The sequence below is a fragment of the Mytilus edulis genome, chromosome 8, assembly GCF_963676685.1.
Source record: "Mytilus edulis chromosome 8, xbMytEdul2.2, whole genome shotgun sequence".
In the NCBI taxonomy this organism is placed as follows: domain Eukaryota; kingdom Metazoa; phylum Mollusca; class Bivalvia; order Mytilida; family Mytilidae; genus Mytilus; species Mytilus edulis.
Genome location: NC_092351.1, coordinates 41,044,163 through 41,060,873, shown reverse-complemented (window position 1 = coordinate 41,060,873; position 16,711 = coordinate 41,044,163). Strand labels below are relative to the sequence as shown.

At 31.6% G+C, this 16,711-nt stretch overlaps 1 protein-coding gene across 1 annotated transcript; it reads right to left on the bottom strand.

Annotated features, from left to right (window-relative positions):
* Nucleotides 1–308: 308 nt before the first annotated feature.
* LOC139484088 (uromodulin-like) lies at nucleotides 309–16,502 on the bottom strand. Its single transcript, XM_071267814.1, has 8 exons — nucleotides 16,360–16,502; nucleotides 15,090–15,293; nucleotides 12,440–12,604; nucleotides 10,651–10,713; nucleotides 6,788–6,988; nucleotides 6,003–6,167; nucleotides 5,496–5,558; nucleotides 309–565 (listed from the first exon to the last, which is right to left on the bottom strand). Exons 1-8 carry the CDS (start codon nucleotides 16,418–16,420, stop codon nucleotides 309–311), a joined length of 1,179 nt encoding a protein of 392 aa, XP_071123915.1. The 5' UTR covers nucleotides 16,421–16,502.
* Between the last annotated feature and the right edge of the window lie 209 nt (nucleotides 16,503–16,711).

Here is a 16,711-nt window from a genome sequence, read left to right as displayed (position 1 = left end):
TAAATTTTGCTGTCAAATTATTTGGAAAATTATTTTAGGTTAAGAAATATAATATCTCTCACTCAAAGATCTAATTCCTTGCCTGGCTTTGGTAATATAATGCCGTGGTTTTAAATTTATACATACCACACATGGCGACTGTTTATCAATTATAATTTTGACGTTTCGACTGTTTCAAGTGTGCACGGCTTTAAGCATTTATAGCAGGGGACCCTCACCCTGTCAACACATTAAGTTCATTTCTTTTTTGGGTTTAATCAATTCCCCCAGATTGTTTGTTTCAACTTAATTTATATTTTGTTCTTTGATTAGAGCATGTTACCATCCAGAAACTCCTTGTTTTTTTTTAATTTACCTTTCATCCATAGCGGATATATTGTCCCACACTGATACATTGTTACCATTTCTGTAACTATGTCGTTTCCTGAGCTACTGTCGATTCTGTACCAACCGGATGCAAGTGTGCTGTCATCTATTGGTTCATCTCCTGCCAGTAATGTGTAATTTGAGGATCTCTTAACTTCATCTTCTAACGTAGCATAGTTATACTCCAGACATGGATCAACTATAAGAAAGGTAGCAACCGTTTATTTTGAAGATGGAAAATAACATATATTACTTGTTCTATGAAGAAGACGTTCTATGTTGCAAAATAAGTTGGACAATAATTTTTTTTTACACTAAACTATGTGTAGATACACATAACGACGTTTTAATGCGGCATCAATAATGAAAAAAAACATACAGTTTTACATGTATGTCGCTTAACAGACTTTAATCAAAGACAAGGGGATTGTCACCGGTTATTCATACGTTTGGTGGATCCGTAATTTAAAGATAATTGATCATGATTAACTACTTAATCATACTCACTTTATTCTCTCTTCTTTTAAAATCATATTTGATATTGTCTCTCATAATTTTATTTGTTAATTTATTATGGAACGCCACGACTGCCTTATGTTAATAATCGGCATTATACGCAGTGTTCACAGCATTATATGAAGTGATCACAGCATTATATGTAGTGCTCACAACATTATATGAAGTGATCACAGCATTATATGCAGTGCTCACAGCATTATATGCAGTGTTCACAACATTATATGAAGTGCTCACAACATTATATTAAGTGCTCACAACATTATATTAAGTGCTCACAACATTATATTAAGTGCTCACAACATTATATTAAGTGTTCACAACATTATACGTTTTTTGTTGTATGATGAGATTGATGTATGATGAGATTTATGAATGATGAGATCATTCGGTAAACTTCGTTTTTTAGCGGAAATTACCGAATCCATAATTGGTAAATTACGGTAAATTAATGCCCAGCAAACAAATTTAAAAAGTTATTAAAATCATGTTATCATAAGGTAGCATACAATATTTAAAACTGATTGAAATAAGTAAGGAAAAGATGAAACTGAGAGGTGAATGATTGAAGTAGTTCTGTTCGTCGTAAGAAATACGAATGGCAAAATGTAAGTTAAATAATAAAAAGTTTATTTAATGAAATATCGTAGGAAAATTTGTATGATATATTCTCGAGTTCATTTCCTACTGAAGAAATTTAGCAAGGTGCCACTTTATAGTCCGTACTCAGTTTTAAAAAGCTTAATTACCTTTTAAATAAAACAGTCAGCTTTCTATAACACATAGGTGCCATATTACGCTAGCTTATATATGTCATGATAGAGTCATTTTTGGCATCGATTTTCAGAATTTGGCATTTTTACATGAACTAGAGCACACCCGTGATATCGTGGGTCCGTGACTGAATTAAAGTATATAACTATGCGCAAGCCTTATTTTAGTATTAGTATTGTCATCTGATCAAGTCATGCCGATTTTAGGATACACTGTTTTCTCTGCTTTCAAATCTTTCTGTTTGAACCCGTCGAACTGGAACTTATCAATTATTGGTAATACTAATTATTTGGAAACGTGACAAAAGGTCCTGGAATGGGGTATTTTTTAATCAACAGATTTGTCCTATATTAGTTATAATTAAATAAAGTTGAATTCCTTGATACGCTGTTTAACGTCATACCCGCTGAAAAATTGAAAACTGTACCTATAAGCCTTATTTTTAGTCCAGATTTTTAGCATTTGTATTGTTTACCTCTTAGAAAATAGTTACTGATTAAAATACTACAATAGGTAACAATTTGACAATTTAGTAGTGTGATTATGACCCGTGTATATAGCATATTAATCCTGAATACACCGTTTGGTGGTGCGCCTGTCAGATGCGGAACGTACAGTTAAGGTAATAGGTAACAGGTGAATATACTATTGGTATCGGTATCGGACTCGACCCGGAACTTTTAATTATTGGCAATATTAATTACGTGGAAAACAAAAGGGCCTGGTGTGATGTAATTTTTAATCTACACCTTTGTACTATATTAGTTGTATATAAAGTTGAATTCTTTGATTCGTCGATTTTACGTGATGACGGCTGACAAATTGCACCTCGTCTTTTTAGTATTATAGATAAGTATCTAACAGATATGGAAAATGCAGTTAAAAGCATTTCACTGTAGGTGTTAAACATAACTTTACATCAATTATTCCATTTTTTTACAAGCTTTTTAGCACGGCAAGTACTAAGATTGTCTTCTAAATATGATCAGCAGTCTTATATAGAAATTTAAACTTTCATAGAAAAATTTACCCTTTCAAGACCCTGTTTAACATTTTCATTTAAAGTTATCAGCTCTTATGAAAATTGAGTTTGTGGGGATGAATAAAACATTTACTACGTTTGTTCGTCAGTTTGCACGGTACATACATGTATATATATAAAAGTGGTATGCTTGCCAATGAAACAACTTTCCACAAGAGACAAAATGACATCACAGAAATTTTAAACAGCTAAACGGCCACAGTACGACCTTCAACAATGAGGAAAGCCCATACCGGATAGTCAGCTATAGAAGGCCCCGAAATGATAAACGAAAAATATTCCTAATTTATGTACAAACAAACGATCGAAAAACTAACATGTATATAACACATTAATTAACAAACGACAACCACTGAAATAAAGGCTCCTCCTGACTTGGGACGGCCACATATATGCAAAATGTGGCGGGTTTTAACATGTTAGCGGAATGTTGGTATCCTCCCTCTAACCTGGGACAGTGGCGTAACAGAGAAACATAAGAACGAACTATGAAAATCAGTTGTAAAAGGCTTGTTAGTTTTCTCGTTTGAATTGTTTTACATGGTCGTATCGGGGCCTTTTATAGCTGACTATGCGGTATGGGCTTTGCTCATTGTTGAAGGCCGTACAGTGACCTATAGTTGTTAATGTTTGTGTCATTTTTGGTATTTTGTGGATAGTTGTCTCATTGGCAATCATACCACATCTTCTTTTTTATATTAACTCATTAGATGGGTACAAATATAAATACATATGATCTAACAAGAAAATAGAGTGAACGTGCATGTGGGCGGGTACTTGTATATCCCAACAATAAAAAGACACTATAAGTACTGATCTGAGAGTATATATAACTAATATAGTACCATGCTGTTGATTAAAAATAACATCACTCCAGACCCTTTTGTTTTCCACATAATTAATATTGCCAATAATTAAGAAGTTCCGGGTCGAATCGATACCAATAATATATTCACCTGTTTAACTATTACATTATCTGTACGTTCCGCATCTGACAGGAGTACCACGAAACGCTGTATTTAAGATTTTGCTATATACACGGGTCGTAATCACAGGGTTGAAACTACTTAATTCAATCATTGTCACATTGTTCCCGATTGTAGTACTTTAATCAGTATGACTTTCTAAGGTGACAATACGAATAATAAAAATCTGGACTTAAAATAAGGCGTATAGGTACAGCATGTACAGTTTTCAATTTGTTAGACGTAAAACAGCGAATCAAAGATTCAATTTTATTCATAACTCATAAAGGACAAAACTGTTGATTAAAAAATACTCCTTTCCAGAGACTTTTGTTTTCCAAACAAAATCAATAATACCAATATTAAATTGACAAGTTCCAGGTCGACGGGTTCAAACAGAAAGATGTTAAAAGCAGAGAAAACTTCATCTTATAATCGGCATGACTTTATCAGATGACAATACCAATACTAAAATAAGGCTTACGCATAGTTATATTCTTTAATTCGGTCACAGACCCGCGATATCACGGATGTGCTCTAGTAAATAAATATACATATTAAGTTGTGAATATGGTGAAACTAATCCTCAAAATAAGTTTAAAATGCCCTGGTGTTGAATAAACTTGGGTTAAATTGATCATACTTCTTAATTTACTTATTTCAATCCGTTTTAAATATTGTATACTGCCTTAATGATCACATATATAATAATAACTGTTTAAATTTGTTTGCTGGGCATTAATTTACCGTAATTTACCAATTATGGATTCGGTAATTTCCGCTAAAAAACGAAGTTTACCGAATGATCTCATCATTCATAAATCTCATCATACATCAATCTCATCATACAACAAAAAACGTATAATGTTGTGAACACTTAATATAATGTTGTGAGCACTTAATATAATGTTGTGAGCACTTAATATAATGTTGTGAGCACTTAATATAATGTTGTGAGCACTTCATATAATGTTGTGAACACTGCATATAATGCTGTGAGCACTGCATATAATGCTGTGATCACTTCATATAATGTTGTGAGCACTACATATAATGCTGTGATCACTTCATATAATGCTGTGAACACTGCGTATAATGCTGATTATTAACATAAGGCAGTCGTGGCGTTCCATAATTTATCCCATTTCCAAATTAAAACTTGTAACCCAACTCTTTAAAACTGTCATTTTATCATTATTGTATTTAATCCGTAAAACAAGTAGTATTTAAGGAATGACTGTCTATGTAGAAATAACATAAAAAATGTGGTGCACACTGAATATATTAAAGTGTGCACCACATTTTTTATGTTATTTCAAATAGACAGAAAAAATATTACAGTCTTTTTTTCAAATCTAATTATAAATTCTATTTTAAACTAGAGTAAACTATAAATAAACGTTGATGACGACAAGGTCATGTGGCTAAATTATGTCTTAAATATTTCTATGAGCTACGTCAGTCAATCAGAAGACGCGTTACATCCAAAATCATATTATATACAAATAAATTCAAATAAGGGAGCTACCATTTGATTTTTATGGGGGGGCTAGGATGAAAAATTTTGTCCTGCATTTTTTTTTAGCTATAATCTCTGTCCTGCCTTTTTATTTTTCACTCTGTTCGGTCCTGCCCTTTTTTTTTTAGTTTATCCTGACTTTTTTTTTACCTAAATTGTCGTCCTGACTTTTTTTTTTTGCAAGTGTCTCATCCTGCCTTTTTTTTTTACTCAAAACTCCTGTCCTGCCTATTTTTTTCAAATTTCATCCTAGCCCCCCCCCCCCCCCCCCCCCATAAAAATCAAATGGTAGCTCCCTAAACTATTTACTTACATTTACAGCCAGGTGTGAATCCATTATCAGAAGATTGTCCGAGGGGACAAGGTATCTTAGTTCCTACGTATAAGATTGTCATTATAATGCAGTTTCTGTGCAAAATTTAACTCATCTGAACATAAACAATTATATGCTGTTAAAATTGATTTTACTACAAGGGGTAAAGATTAGGCAAACCATCCAGCTGTTTGATAATTATCCAATAGTTTTGATTCAAGTGTCATTTATTTGTTTGAAGTAGAATCAATGCATCTTTGGGGCAACAAATTATAAGACTTTTTTTTATAAATTTGTTTCATAGCAATTCGAGGTAATTTGATATCACTAAATTAGTTTGTGGCAATTTCTTTTTTGATATTTTATCTATATGATGTATTTCTATCTATAACTTTATATACTATTGAACAATATGTTATTTTAAAGAAAAACTATGTATAATAAAACTACAAAACGTCTTCGCAGTAAAGCAAATAAAAGTTTCTTAAAATTCATTACACAACATACCAAAGCAATATGCCTGAGAACAACTATCAGTGTGTTTCAAGTTATATATGTAGAAATCTCCACAGTTTTTGACCTGAATGTTGTATGAACTGGTACAACATCCACCATTGTAATTCGATACACATGCCGTGACGTTTGAAATCTTGTTTGCTGCAGGATGAGTTCCTAGGTAAAGAAAATATATTCTGATGTGCATGACATATTATGTCCAATCACTATTAAATGTTTAAGGACAAACTAAGTAGGCATATGTAAATAATAATGAATAACGAATTGATGATATCAACAAAGAACCAAACGTATAGCCTTCCATTACAAAGAAACTGAACTATACACAAGGTGACAATTTTTTAATGATAAACTTTTTTGTATTATGAACTTTATTTTCTTGTGCGGGATGAAGTGAATCTTTGAAGTAAGACTAAAACCTTTTTTTATTCAGACGATACGAGACATATTAATTGTTAATTAGAGATAAAACATAAAGTATACAGACTTGCACAATCTGTTAATTTAGTCTGATAGCAGAACAGCTGATTAATAACATTTCTTTTCCCTGAAATTATTTTTCTGAGTTAATTTAGTTAGATTAACCTAATAGACCTAATCACATTGTTAAAGATTGAAGCCATTATATTTCCAAAACCTTTTTTTTTTTTTTTTTTTTTTTGCTTTCATGATTTATCTTGATCACGTTGATATAATTTCGATTAAAACGTTTTAAGATTCAGCTAATGTCACAAAAGAAAAAAGACAAGAACAGAAAAAAAGACAACAATATTTACCATTCATCCATATAGGAAACATAGTACCGCATTTGAGTCCATTTTTTTGACAATCTGTTGGCATTGCATTTCCAGCTAAACTTACAGGACGGTACCATCCAGGTTTTAAAATATTGTCACATATTTGCCCACCTTTTAGATTACCAACCGATCTTTCCCACTGATTTATAGTCTTATAGTTAGCTGGTAAACAAGGCTCATCTATAAAAATAGAGATCATATAATTCAAATGAAAAGACTATAGTGTTCGACTAAAGGTATAATTTAATTTCATTGAATTCTTTTATATTTTAACATTTGCAAATAACGGCTGACTGATAAACTTATAGTTGGGATTTTTAATATTTTTTATTGAAATGACTACTTTGCTAGAAAGGAAATACGCTACAGTTTCAGGGAAGGTAACAGTTGCTGATGTAATATGTTATTTTCGCGACTTTTATTTCAAATGGCATTAGGTTAAATAACGTATTAAGTTTATTTGTACCAATTTTCAAGATAAAGTTACCAATGAAATTTTTATATGAATTAGATAAATGAATGAAGTCTAAAACTGAAATTTTGATAAAAATAATAATTTCCAAAGTATTATTAAACAAGTTTAGAGGAAAACTATGTAAAGGAGATTTTTCAAATGGGATACCGAAAATCAGCTGGTGCTTATCTTTTGAACCCAAAAAATACAAAACATCTAGGTACATGGCTAAACAATCTCAACTGAAATGAAATGAACCAATGCTAGTACAACTACATACCAAATACCATTGACTTATCATAGGTCGTTCCCTTTGAACACATCATAACACTAACATTAACTTGTAGATTATGTAAAAGTCAATGAACCATAGTGAGCGGATGGTACTATATAATCTTTAAGGAAACGAAATTTACAAATACCAATAAATTTGCATAAATGTAAACTAAGCAAAATGTTCAAAGTCAATAGACCATGACTGAGGAGGCGCGGCCAAATATTCTTTAATGTGATAATGTTTATACAACTTCATATCAATTAAATGGTTTAACACTAATGGTTCCCTTTGAACTCTTCTAATCGCAATATAATACATGGAAACTAAGCAAAAGTTTTAAAGACGATAGATCATAACTGATAGAGTGGGGCCGTACACCTTCAATGAAAATGAGACGAGATGAGATGTGCTAAATTAATGCTAATTCAACTGCATACATGTACTTACAGCAGATTCCAACGAGTATGAAGCTACATGTAGATTCTTTGGTCAGTTTAAAAATAAGATTTCAATCTAAATTTAAAATTTATTGATAATTATAAGCAAATTCACATTGAAGTTGTAGGTGTCTTCAAATTGCCAATTTTTCAATCAATTACTCTGTTCATTTATAAATCCAGTTATGTGTATGTACTTTACAATGGTAGAATCACGGCGTAAATATAAGGTTTATGACCCCTTCTGTTGGCTTTGAATTACGAATTTTTTAAACTGCAATAGTATAAAAACAGCAAAGATGATGAATAATAGAGATGAACCATTTTATACATATACAAAGGAGAAACTTCGAGCAAACATTATTATTTATAGTTTTATTGCATTTAAAAGTTAAACAGGATTTTGTAGAAAATCCACAAATATTTTTGTTATAAAATTTTAAGCATAGGTTACTCACTGGATTTTCTATGATGTGCTAGCGTTTATTGTTTACAAAAAGTCCTAAACAACCTATAACAGATTAAAAAAAAAAAATAGCGCCAACGTCAAGAAAGTTGAGCGGACTCTAGAAGGTGTACTTGAATTGGTCTATATTTATATTTGTTTAAACCAATATCTAAATTTATAAACTTGTTTTAAGGAAATCATTGCTAGCACTGCTTGCAATAATCTTCCATCTATCAAGCACAAAATTGCCAACTATAAGAGTACAAGGGGAAATGCTGTGGAATTTCTATAAAATTTCCATTTGTTTAGCATTGAATCAACACTAACTATTATCATCCTTGAACAAAACACCTCCGCTTCTAATTTATTGTAATATAAAGAATGTTTTAATTCAATCAAAGACTATAAGAAATAAAATTTAATTTGCAAAGTTGTTTAGGTAAACCTGTTTGGATGAAACATACGTATTATAAACAGGCCATTGATATGAGTGTTTTCATTGGATGATGAATTGGTGCTATCCTCCTCCCAATTTTAAGGTATTTACCATTTCATGGTTGAGCTACCAATTAAGCTAACCAAAGAATCTACCTGTAGCTTTATACTCGTTGGAATCTGCTGTAATATCGACCTAACAATAGTCACGGTAGGTATAGTGTCCGGCTATGATCGTTGTTTTTCGAGTGATTTGATCGGGCTTTTTCGAGTGTGACCACTTTTTTTCGAGTGAGTATGAACAAAAACGTAAACAAACAGACTTCATCTCTAACAAGACGTGATATAGACGCTTGTGTTTATTATACAAAGTTATATTATGTATTTTTTTTTTTTTTTTGTATTTGATATAGAAAGATATTACTAACCCGACATTATTTTTCGTTAAAAAAAAGGTTAAAATAAGCCTTAAAATGCTTTAATTCCAAAATACAGAATAAAGCCATTTTTATACACATAACACTGATAATGTTGAAGGAAATGTATACATGGAATCTATATATCCTTGGAAATACAGACACTTTACAAAAATTCTTGTTTTTGCATTGAAAACGACATTTTGAGACTAAATTCATTTTTTTATGTTCGGGTTTTTTTTGAGAGCAGTCCGGGCTTTTTCGAGTGTGTCCAATTTTTCGAGTGATTATACAAATTGCCTATAGTTTAAAATGCTATTTGTCAGTGTATTTACGATTAAAAATAATAAACAAAGTTTCAAATTAAGTACTTTTCCAGGCATGAACCAATGCATTTGTCAGTTTGATAATGGTGTTCTAACACTTACATGTTATAAACATTCGTAATTTCGATATCTATTCTCACTCGTTATGACACCTATAAATAATTTCTCAATGTCAAAACTTAACTTTTACAAAAATCTTCTCGTCTGAAACTACTTGACGAAGTTCATTATAGATAGAGATAACTGTAAACAGCAAGAATAAAGTAAAATAAAATCTACAAACAAGTCACCACCACCAACAGAAAATTTTGCCATTAATTCTATTCTTGTCTTTAATGTCGAAGAGTGCCCTTTGTTTGATATGCACTGCAGCGAATAGACTAAGGTGAGTGATACAGGCTCTGAAAAAACTCTATAATGTTAATAAAACCCCATAACTCGGAAACGCATAAAATCAATAACTTCTAAAAATTCGAAAGGGATGATACCTCAATAGACAATTAACCGAAGTTTAAAGAAAATTGGTTACAGCGTTATTGAGTTTTTGTCCGACATGCTGACGATGGATGTATGGACAACGGGGTACCATAATACGTCCCGTATAAAAACTCCATGGTTCACCACGAATTTTTTATTTACTTTGACAACAAAAGTTACAAAATAGCAGTTAATTGAACTTATCGCATGTGTTATCATTCGAAAAAGTCCGAACTACACTCGAAAAAAATGGACCGAAGCACTCAAAAAACCTCGATCCTAGCCGGACACTATACCTACCGTGCTAGTGGTTGACCATAAATAGACCTAATTCCATTGTTAACTCTGCTGAAGACGACACCAACGCTGGATAAAGCATATATATGTCTCGCTTTTGGACCCCGTCAAGGCGAGACAAAAATACGAAAGTTTGAGTAAATGTTGAAAACTTTGATCCTATATACCGGTATCTCTTAAAGTAGTTACAAAAGGTATACTTTTTATTACCTATTTGAATTGTCGAGGTGAAAAATAAGCAATGTGAAAAATGTTGAAATACTTAAATAACTTACATTTACAACCAGGTGAGAATCCATTCGCCGACGTTTCACCTTCAGGACAAGGCATTTCTGATCCTAAACATAGATGGAAAAATGCATATATTAACAATAACTTTCAGTGGCACAAAGTCATAAACTAAAATATCCAAATTTGCATGACCTGCGTGCCTTAAATTAATACATTATTTAGTAAGTAAACAAAATTATTCATAACAACGATTATAATCGATTTGGCTTCTCACTATGCAAAGCTTGGAAGTGTCTATGGACCTTGTCATTGTGCATTTTTTTTTTTTTTTTTTTTTGTCTTGTTGATGTCTGTTAATCGATAAACTGTTTCAATTCGAATGCTCCGAACAGTCTTATGTCGTCAAAAAGCGTGTTTTGTATACCAGACAATCAACTGGTATTTACTCACACAGGGAAAACAATACTCCCTCATTTGATAACACAGAATCACAGATTATTTCGTACACAATACCCAACAGAAGTTTAATTTTTAATTATACGTCGGTTAATTCAGACGTTAATGTGGAAAAAAATACTCCTTAACTTTGAAAGTGTGAATCGTCAAAGTTTGAATAATATCCCTATGGCCATGTTATTACAGGGTACCTCAATATCGTCCAGGACAGAGAGATCCAAAATATCGTCCTTCATCTTAAATAAAATGGAAACAGTGTCGTCATGTCATCAAATGAGATCTTTCCTCGATTTGTAAAAATTGGTGTAAACGGTAAAAATCTTATAAAAAATCTCTTGATTCTTATTTCAATAGATTTATGAATGTTGAAGATAATAGAATATCACATTTTTAGAAATAATTCAGAATAAATAAAAGAGTACATAATACGTCTCCAGAATAAGAAATAAACTTTAAGAAATTTCAAAATGGTTTGTGTTTGTACCGGAAAACACACCAGCCATCAAAGTGGTGTAGGCATGCTGTAAATACTACACGGACGTTCTTAAGAATGAAGTCCGTGCGCTCCACAAACAGTCATATAGTAAACAAACATATCATAAACACATCACAGCTTAGGTCTTCTTCTGAACCTTTCAAGGTCCGTACTATGTATTGGTTAATTAAAGTAAATAAAAACCTGTAAAATATCGTTTCATCGCGGCCTCTAGTAAATGTTCTACAACTAGTCTTTCAGTGCTTTTGGCAAGTCCCTTAACTACTATAAATACACATATCATAAACTTTTGTTATAAAACGTAAACGATTCATTTTATCTAGTCTTTCAGTCTTTAATTTCTTTCCCCACATTCAAATTTTTCTTGATTACATCAAACATGACTGATAAAAACTTCATAGTAAACAAATAACTAAAATAATGATTTGGGTAAATGTTGCCTATCATTGTCTTTCTTTATTCTGCATTTTGTTTATAAAGAATCTTGTCTTTGGTTCATCGTTTACATTACCAATATATCATTTGTTTATACAAATGTGTACAGTATTATAAATGTGCAACTTACGAAGGTGTCTCACAAACAATATAACAAGGCCCAACAAAACCAACAATAAACAAATGTTTGATAAACAAAGCGATACATGATGTTGATTACAAAGATTTGAGTGTGTAAATAATGATTTTAAAGTAAAAAATGTAGTGGCTAAATCCATCAGGATTACTCATATGTATATATGATGTCCAATTACTTGAATTTTCAAACGTTTGAAGACCGCGTTCTTAAAATTAGAAGTTTTCTATGTTTCCCATTTTATTTTGAAACTATACTTGATACATAGTGTTCTATATATTTTTTAAAATGTCTGATAATGTTTACATACCGAAGCAGTATCGTTGTGGACATGATGTCACTGCAACCAGTTTGTAAACTAGATAACTTGAACAATTCTTTATCTGTATGTTCATTGAGTTCAAGCAACAGTCTCCATCATAATTTGAAGTACATGCTGTCACATTTGTTACCTTTCCCGTTACTGGAAACGTTCCTGAAGAAAAGTATTTTTTTATTTATGAAAAAGATGAATATTTCTAGTTACTATACAAAACATTTGCAGATTACTTACAACAATTATAACTGTTCTCATCCATTCTAATAACTAACAGTAAAAGACATCACGAAATGAAATATACATTTACTCTATATCAGTTCTTTATTATTCTCTACAAATGCTTTGAAAATTGTGGATTTAACCTTGTATCATAGCTAGCCAAACCTCATTCTTGTATAACAGTCGCATAAAGTTTTGTTAGATAGACAACGATGTGTGAACTTAACAAACAGACATAATAGGTAAACATGTCAAACTTAGGGGTACAGTAGTCAACATTGTTATAATTTTGATATCACCGCAAAAACGGTGTATAAAGCTATGAAGAAGAAAAACAATTTTCGGTTTTAAAATTAGATTCTCGTTCAAAACAAAACATCATATTTTAAAATTTTAGAACATATCCAGCAATGCATATGAGCTGCACTTCAATTTTCTATACACTTAAAGTATATTAACACTATTACGTTTACTATCAAACCTACTAAACAGTTAATCTTTTCTTTACTGAAATGTTTGTGCTCAAGCATGAAGTCGAAAATGTTGTTGCAATTTGTGATATTTTCCCCTTGTGATACAATATGTAATGTATTATAAGCTCTACATGTTCAACTCGGAAGTACGACAGTAGATGAATATGCGTTATATAATGGGCGTTCATAGTTCAAGGGGTTTAATCAAAAAGAATACTTAAATACAATTTTTAAAGTTATATACTGCATTTAACAGGTAAAAAAACAAATGTTGGAAGTACCCAATTTAAAGAATCTGAATCTACATACGAGATACATGTGTATATATATATATATATATATATATATATATATACATACTGAACGACTTTAGAAACGCAACACTCATTTTGTTGATTTGTTTTACCAAATCTTGTTTGATTCTCTTACAACTACTTTTCATGCTTGTGCTTCTTTCTCCTTACAAAAAATCAAAATCTGACTTTCCGGTGGTTATTGAACATACCGAATTTTTGAAGTCGCACGAATTTCTTAAAGCGAAATTTTGGACCCATGAAAGATTGTTTCAGTTTTATTTGGTTTGTGAAACAGTTCTTTCAATCCTTTGCCTCACTTAAATCAGTTTAAAAATGTTGCATCTCCATTTTGCCAAGACTAAGAAAAAAAACTGAATTAGCCCTTAAGAATACTGCAAACATAAAAACATAAACGTGCTGCAATTATACTGTATGACTTCAGAAACTCGCCTTACTGTCCTTCCGACAACGATACAAGTAGACAAGATTTGTTGCTGGCCATCAATAAACAGATCAACGTGTAGTGACAATGAAACGTCAACAGAATTTGATTATGCAACGTCATTTGCCAGACATGTTTACGGCCGCAACGTCAATTGCTAATCAAATTGCCGAGTGCCATTGAGTACAGATTCATGCCAGAAATGTTTCGCATCAACTGAACTGCCAAAGAATCGACTGAAATAAAACCTTTAAAGCCCTTAAGTTCCAACCGCATAATTCCCAAAACCAATTAATGGGTTGAACAAATGCAAAATCAGAAGGTGTAAAACAGAACCCAAAACATGTCAGACCGAATTTGTTGACCTTTCTGACAATCGTTTTGGCGTTGTAACAGGCAGTCATCGCTTTTGACGGTGACACATTCTTCTTCTTCTTCTTTTAGTTTCCGCACTCCATCATAATATTGATGACTATGTGCCGTGCATGTGTGGGTAAAATTTACAATTTTATATTTACATAAAAAAAAAAATAATAAAGAAATAATAACTTGTTTTTGATTTTCACTGTACATATAAGATAAAACTATTTACAAGGTGTTACAATTACATGGTGTAGTATTGGTTGAGAACAGATATAAGAATCTGTTCTCTGAATGCTTCAACCGTGGTGCATTGGACAGCAGTAACTGGAAAACGGTTCAATTGGATGATTGTCCTAGGATAGAATGAAAATTTATATGAGTCTTTTTTTGCCTGTATGTGCCTGAATGAGTGACTGTGAGTGTAGTGTCTTGTTCGACTGTCTGATGGTATTAACAAGTTCGTGGGGTATATTGCTACTTGGTGGTGTATAATTTTAAAGAAATTCAAAAATAACACAAAAATAATCTAGTGTTGCGTTTCTAAAGTCGGTCAGTATATCTGATATAGTAAGCGAATGTATATCTAATGTTTAAACTCTGCTCTTACATTTTTACATAATCAGTTGGTTGCTAGTTGCTTCTTGTTACTGACATCAATGTGTTAAATTAATAATAAAAATATTGCATACAAAAACTCAAACTGGTATAAAAAGTAAAAACACAAAAATACTGAACTCCGAGGAAAATTCGAAAAGGAAAATCAAAAATCAAAAGGCAAAATCAAAAGTCCAAGCACATCCAACGAATGGATAACAACTGTCATATTCCTGACTTGGTACAGGCCTTACCGTTCATCCACACTGAACGTAGTGCACCACAACGTCCCCCATCTTGTACACATTCCGTCGGCATTTTCTCCCCAGATTTACTTGTAATGCGATACCAGTCTGGCTCCAACGCGTTATCACACAAATTATCGTTGTTTGCATTTCCTGTTGATCTTTTAAAATCGTCCGCGGTGTCTAAATTCTTGTAGTCGTGACATGGATCACCTTATGAATAAAAATATAGTTAGGATATATTGACATTCGTTACAGAATTATTATGGTATAATTTGTCGTCCTGAAGTTTGCAATTTCATTTTAATATACAAAAAAGACATCATACACTTCGTGTTGATGAACTACAAACTAAAAATCAAGATACCTTGTGAAATTGAAATTGAACAGTATATTGTGTCAACAAATTAATAGTAACGAAAACCAACGATAGTCTTAATTTTTCTGTGAAGGATTCAGAGAATTAAAACAACTGACAATGATTGTTTTTGGCAAACATTTAAACAGGTGAATGTTCCCGAACGTTGTTATAAGTTTGTTTGCAACAAAATTCATAGTATTTATTATATGCAGTAAGACTTTCATAAGAACTAATCAGGCAAGTTTCTTTTCTGTAATATTAAAGGTTTTGTATACGTTCTGAACATTTTGGTCCGTGACGCTATATATAATGTACATCTTTATTTTAATCTTTAGAAATAAAATACTTTTTTCACATCACCATATTTGCAGCACTGATACACGCTTTTTAAACCATCGAATTTTTCATAAATGATAGTCGAAATGACTTACAACAGCAGCCAACAGATACTGATTAAACCAACCCAATGTGCATGTGCCTACTATGAATAGATACCGCATCAGTAGATGTCATCAACAGCAACTTTTTGTTTCTCAATTAAAAATTGTATGTTGATTTAAAATATTTCGTTTTCTCTGCTATTTTTCGTATAACAAAATTATCTACACTCGAATCTATCGTACATGTAGATCGTAACATAATCGATATATGTATTTTTTTTTGTGTTGGTCGGTTACCATGACATATATTCAAAATCTCATTTTTTGACATATTTTGTATTTTGTAAATGTTTGAATGTGTTTTATACTTGGCAGACCTTTTCAATGCATTGTTCGTCCATAACCAATCTCAACTGATCGTTTTCCAAAAACACACATAAATTATAAACAATTGTGTGTTTTTATTACATGGCTGTCATAAAGAATAAATAAGAACGGAAAGTTAGATAAACATTTATAATTCTGCTTCTTTACTTACATTTCAGCTTGTCTAAAATGTCCAAAAAGGCCAATAATGATAAAATCAACGAAACATTCATTTTATGTTTTTTGAAGTAAACATTTCCATTGTGTAACAAGGATTATTTTCACATGAAGAAGATCAATACTTCTGTTTTGTTATCAGTACACGTAACTGGATTGGACAAATATCAAGGATTTGATTTGATAAGATATTTGAAAATAGGTACATGTAGAAAAATAACAAAAATTACGACTAAGGAAAAAATTAAGATTATTTTTTACACAAAATGGGACACATAAATATTCGACCTGAGATTCTATTTTTCTGTCCGACTGATTTTAGGTTTTCTATAAAAGAAAGTTTATCA

Bases quoted from the DNA above. Each gene is read 5' to 3' on its own strand.
- LOC139484088 (XM_071267814.1), bottom strand. From the start codon at position 16,420: ATGAATGTTTCGTTGATTTTATCATTATTGGCCTTTTTGGACATTTTA. The intron at 15,294-16,359 runs GTAAGTAAAGAA...TTTATTCATAAG, and splicing joins CATTTTAGACAAGCTGAAAT to GTGATCCATGTCACGACTAC. The intron at 566-5,495 runs GTAAGTAAATAG...CCTTTCTTATAG, and splicing joins ATTCACACCTGGCTGTAAAT to TTGATCCATGTCTGGAGTAT.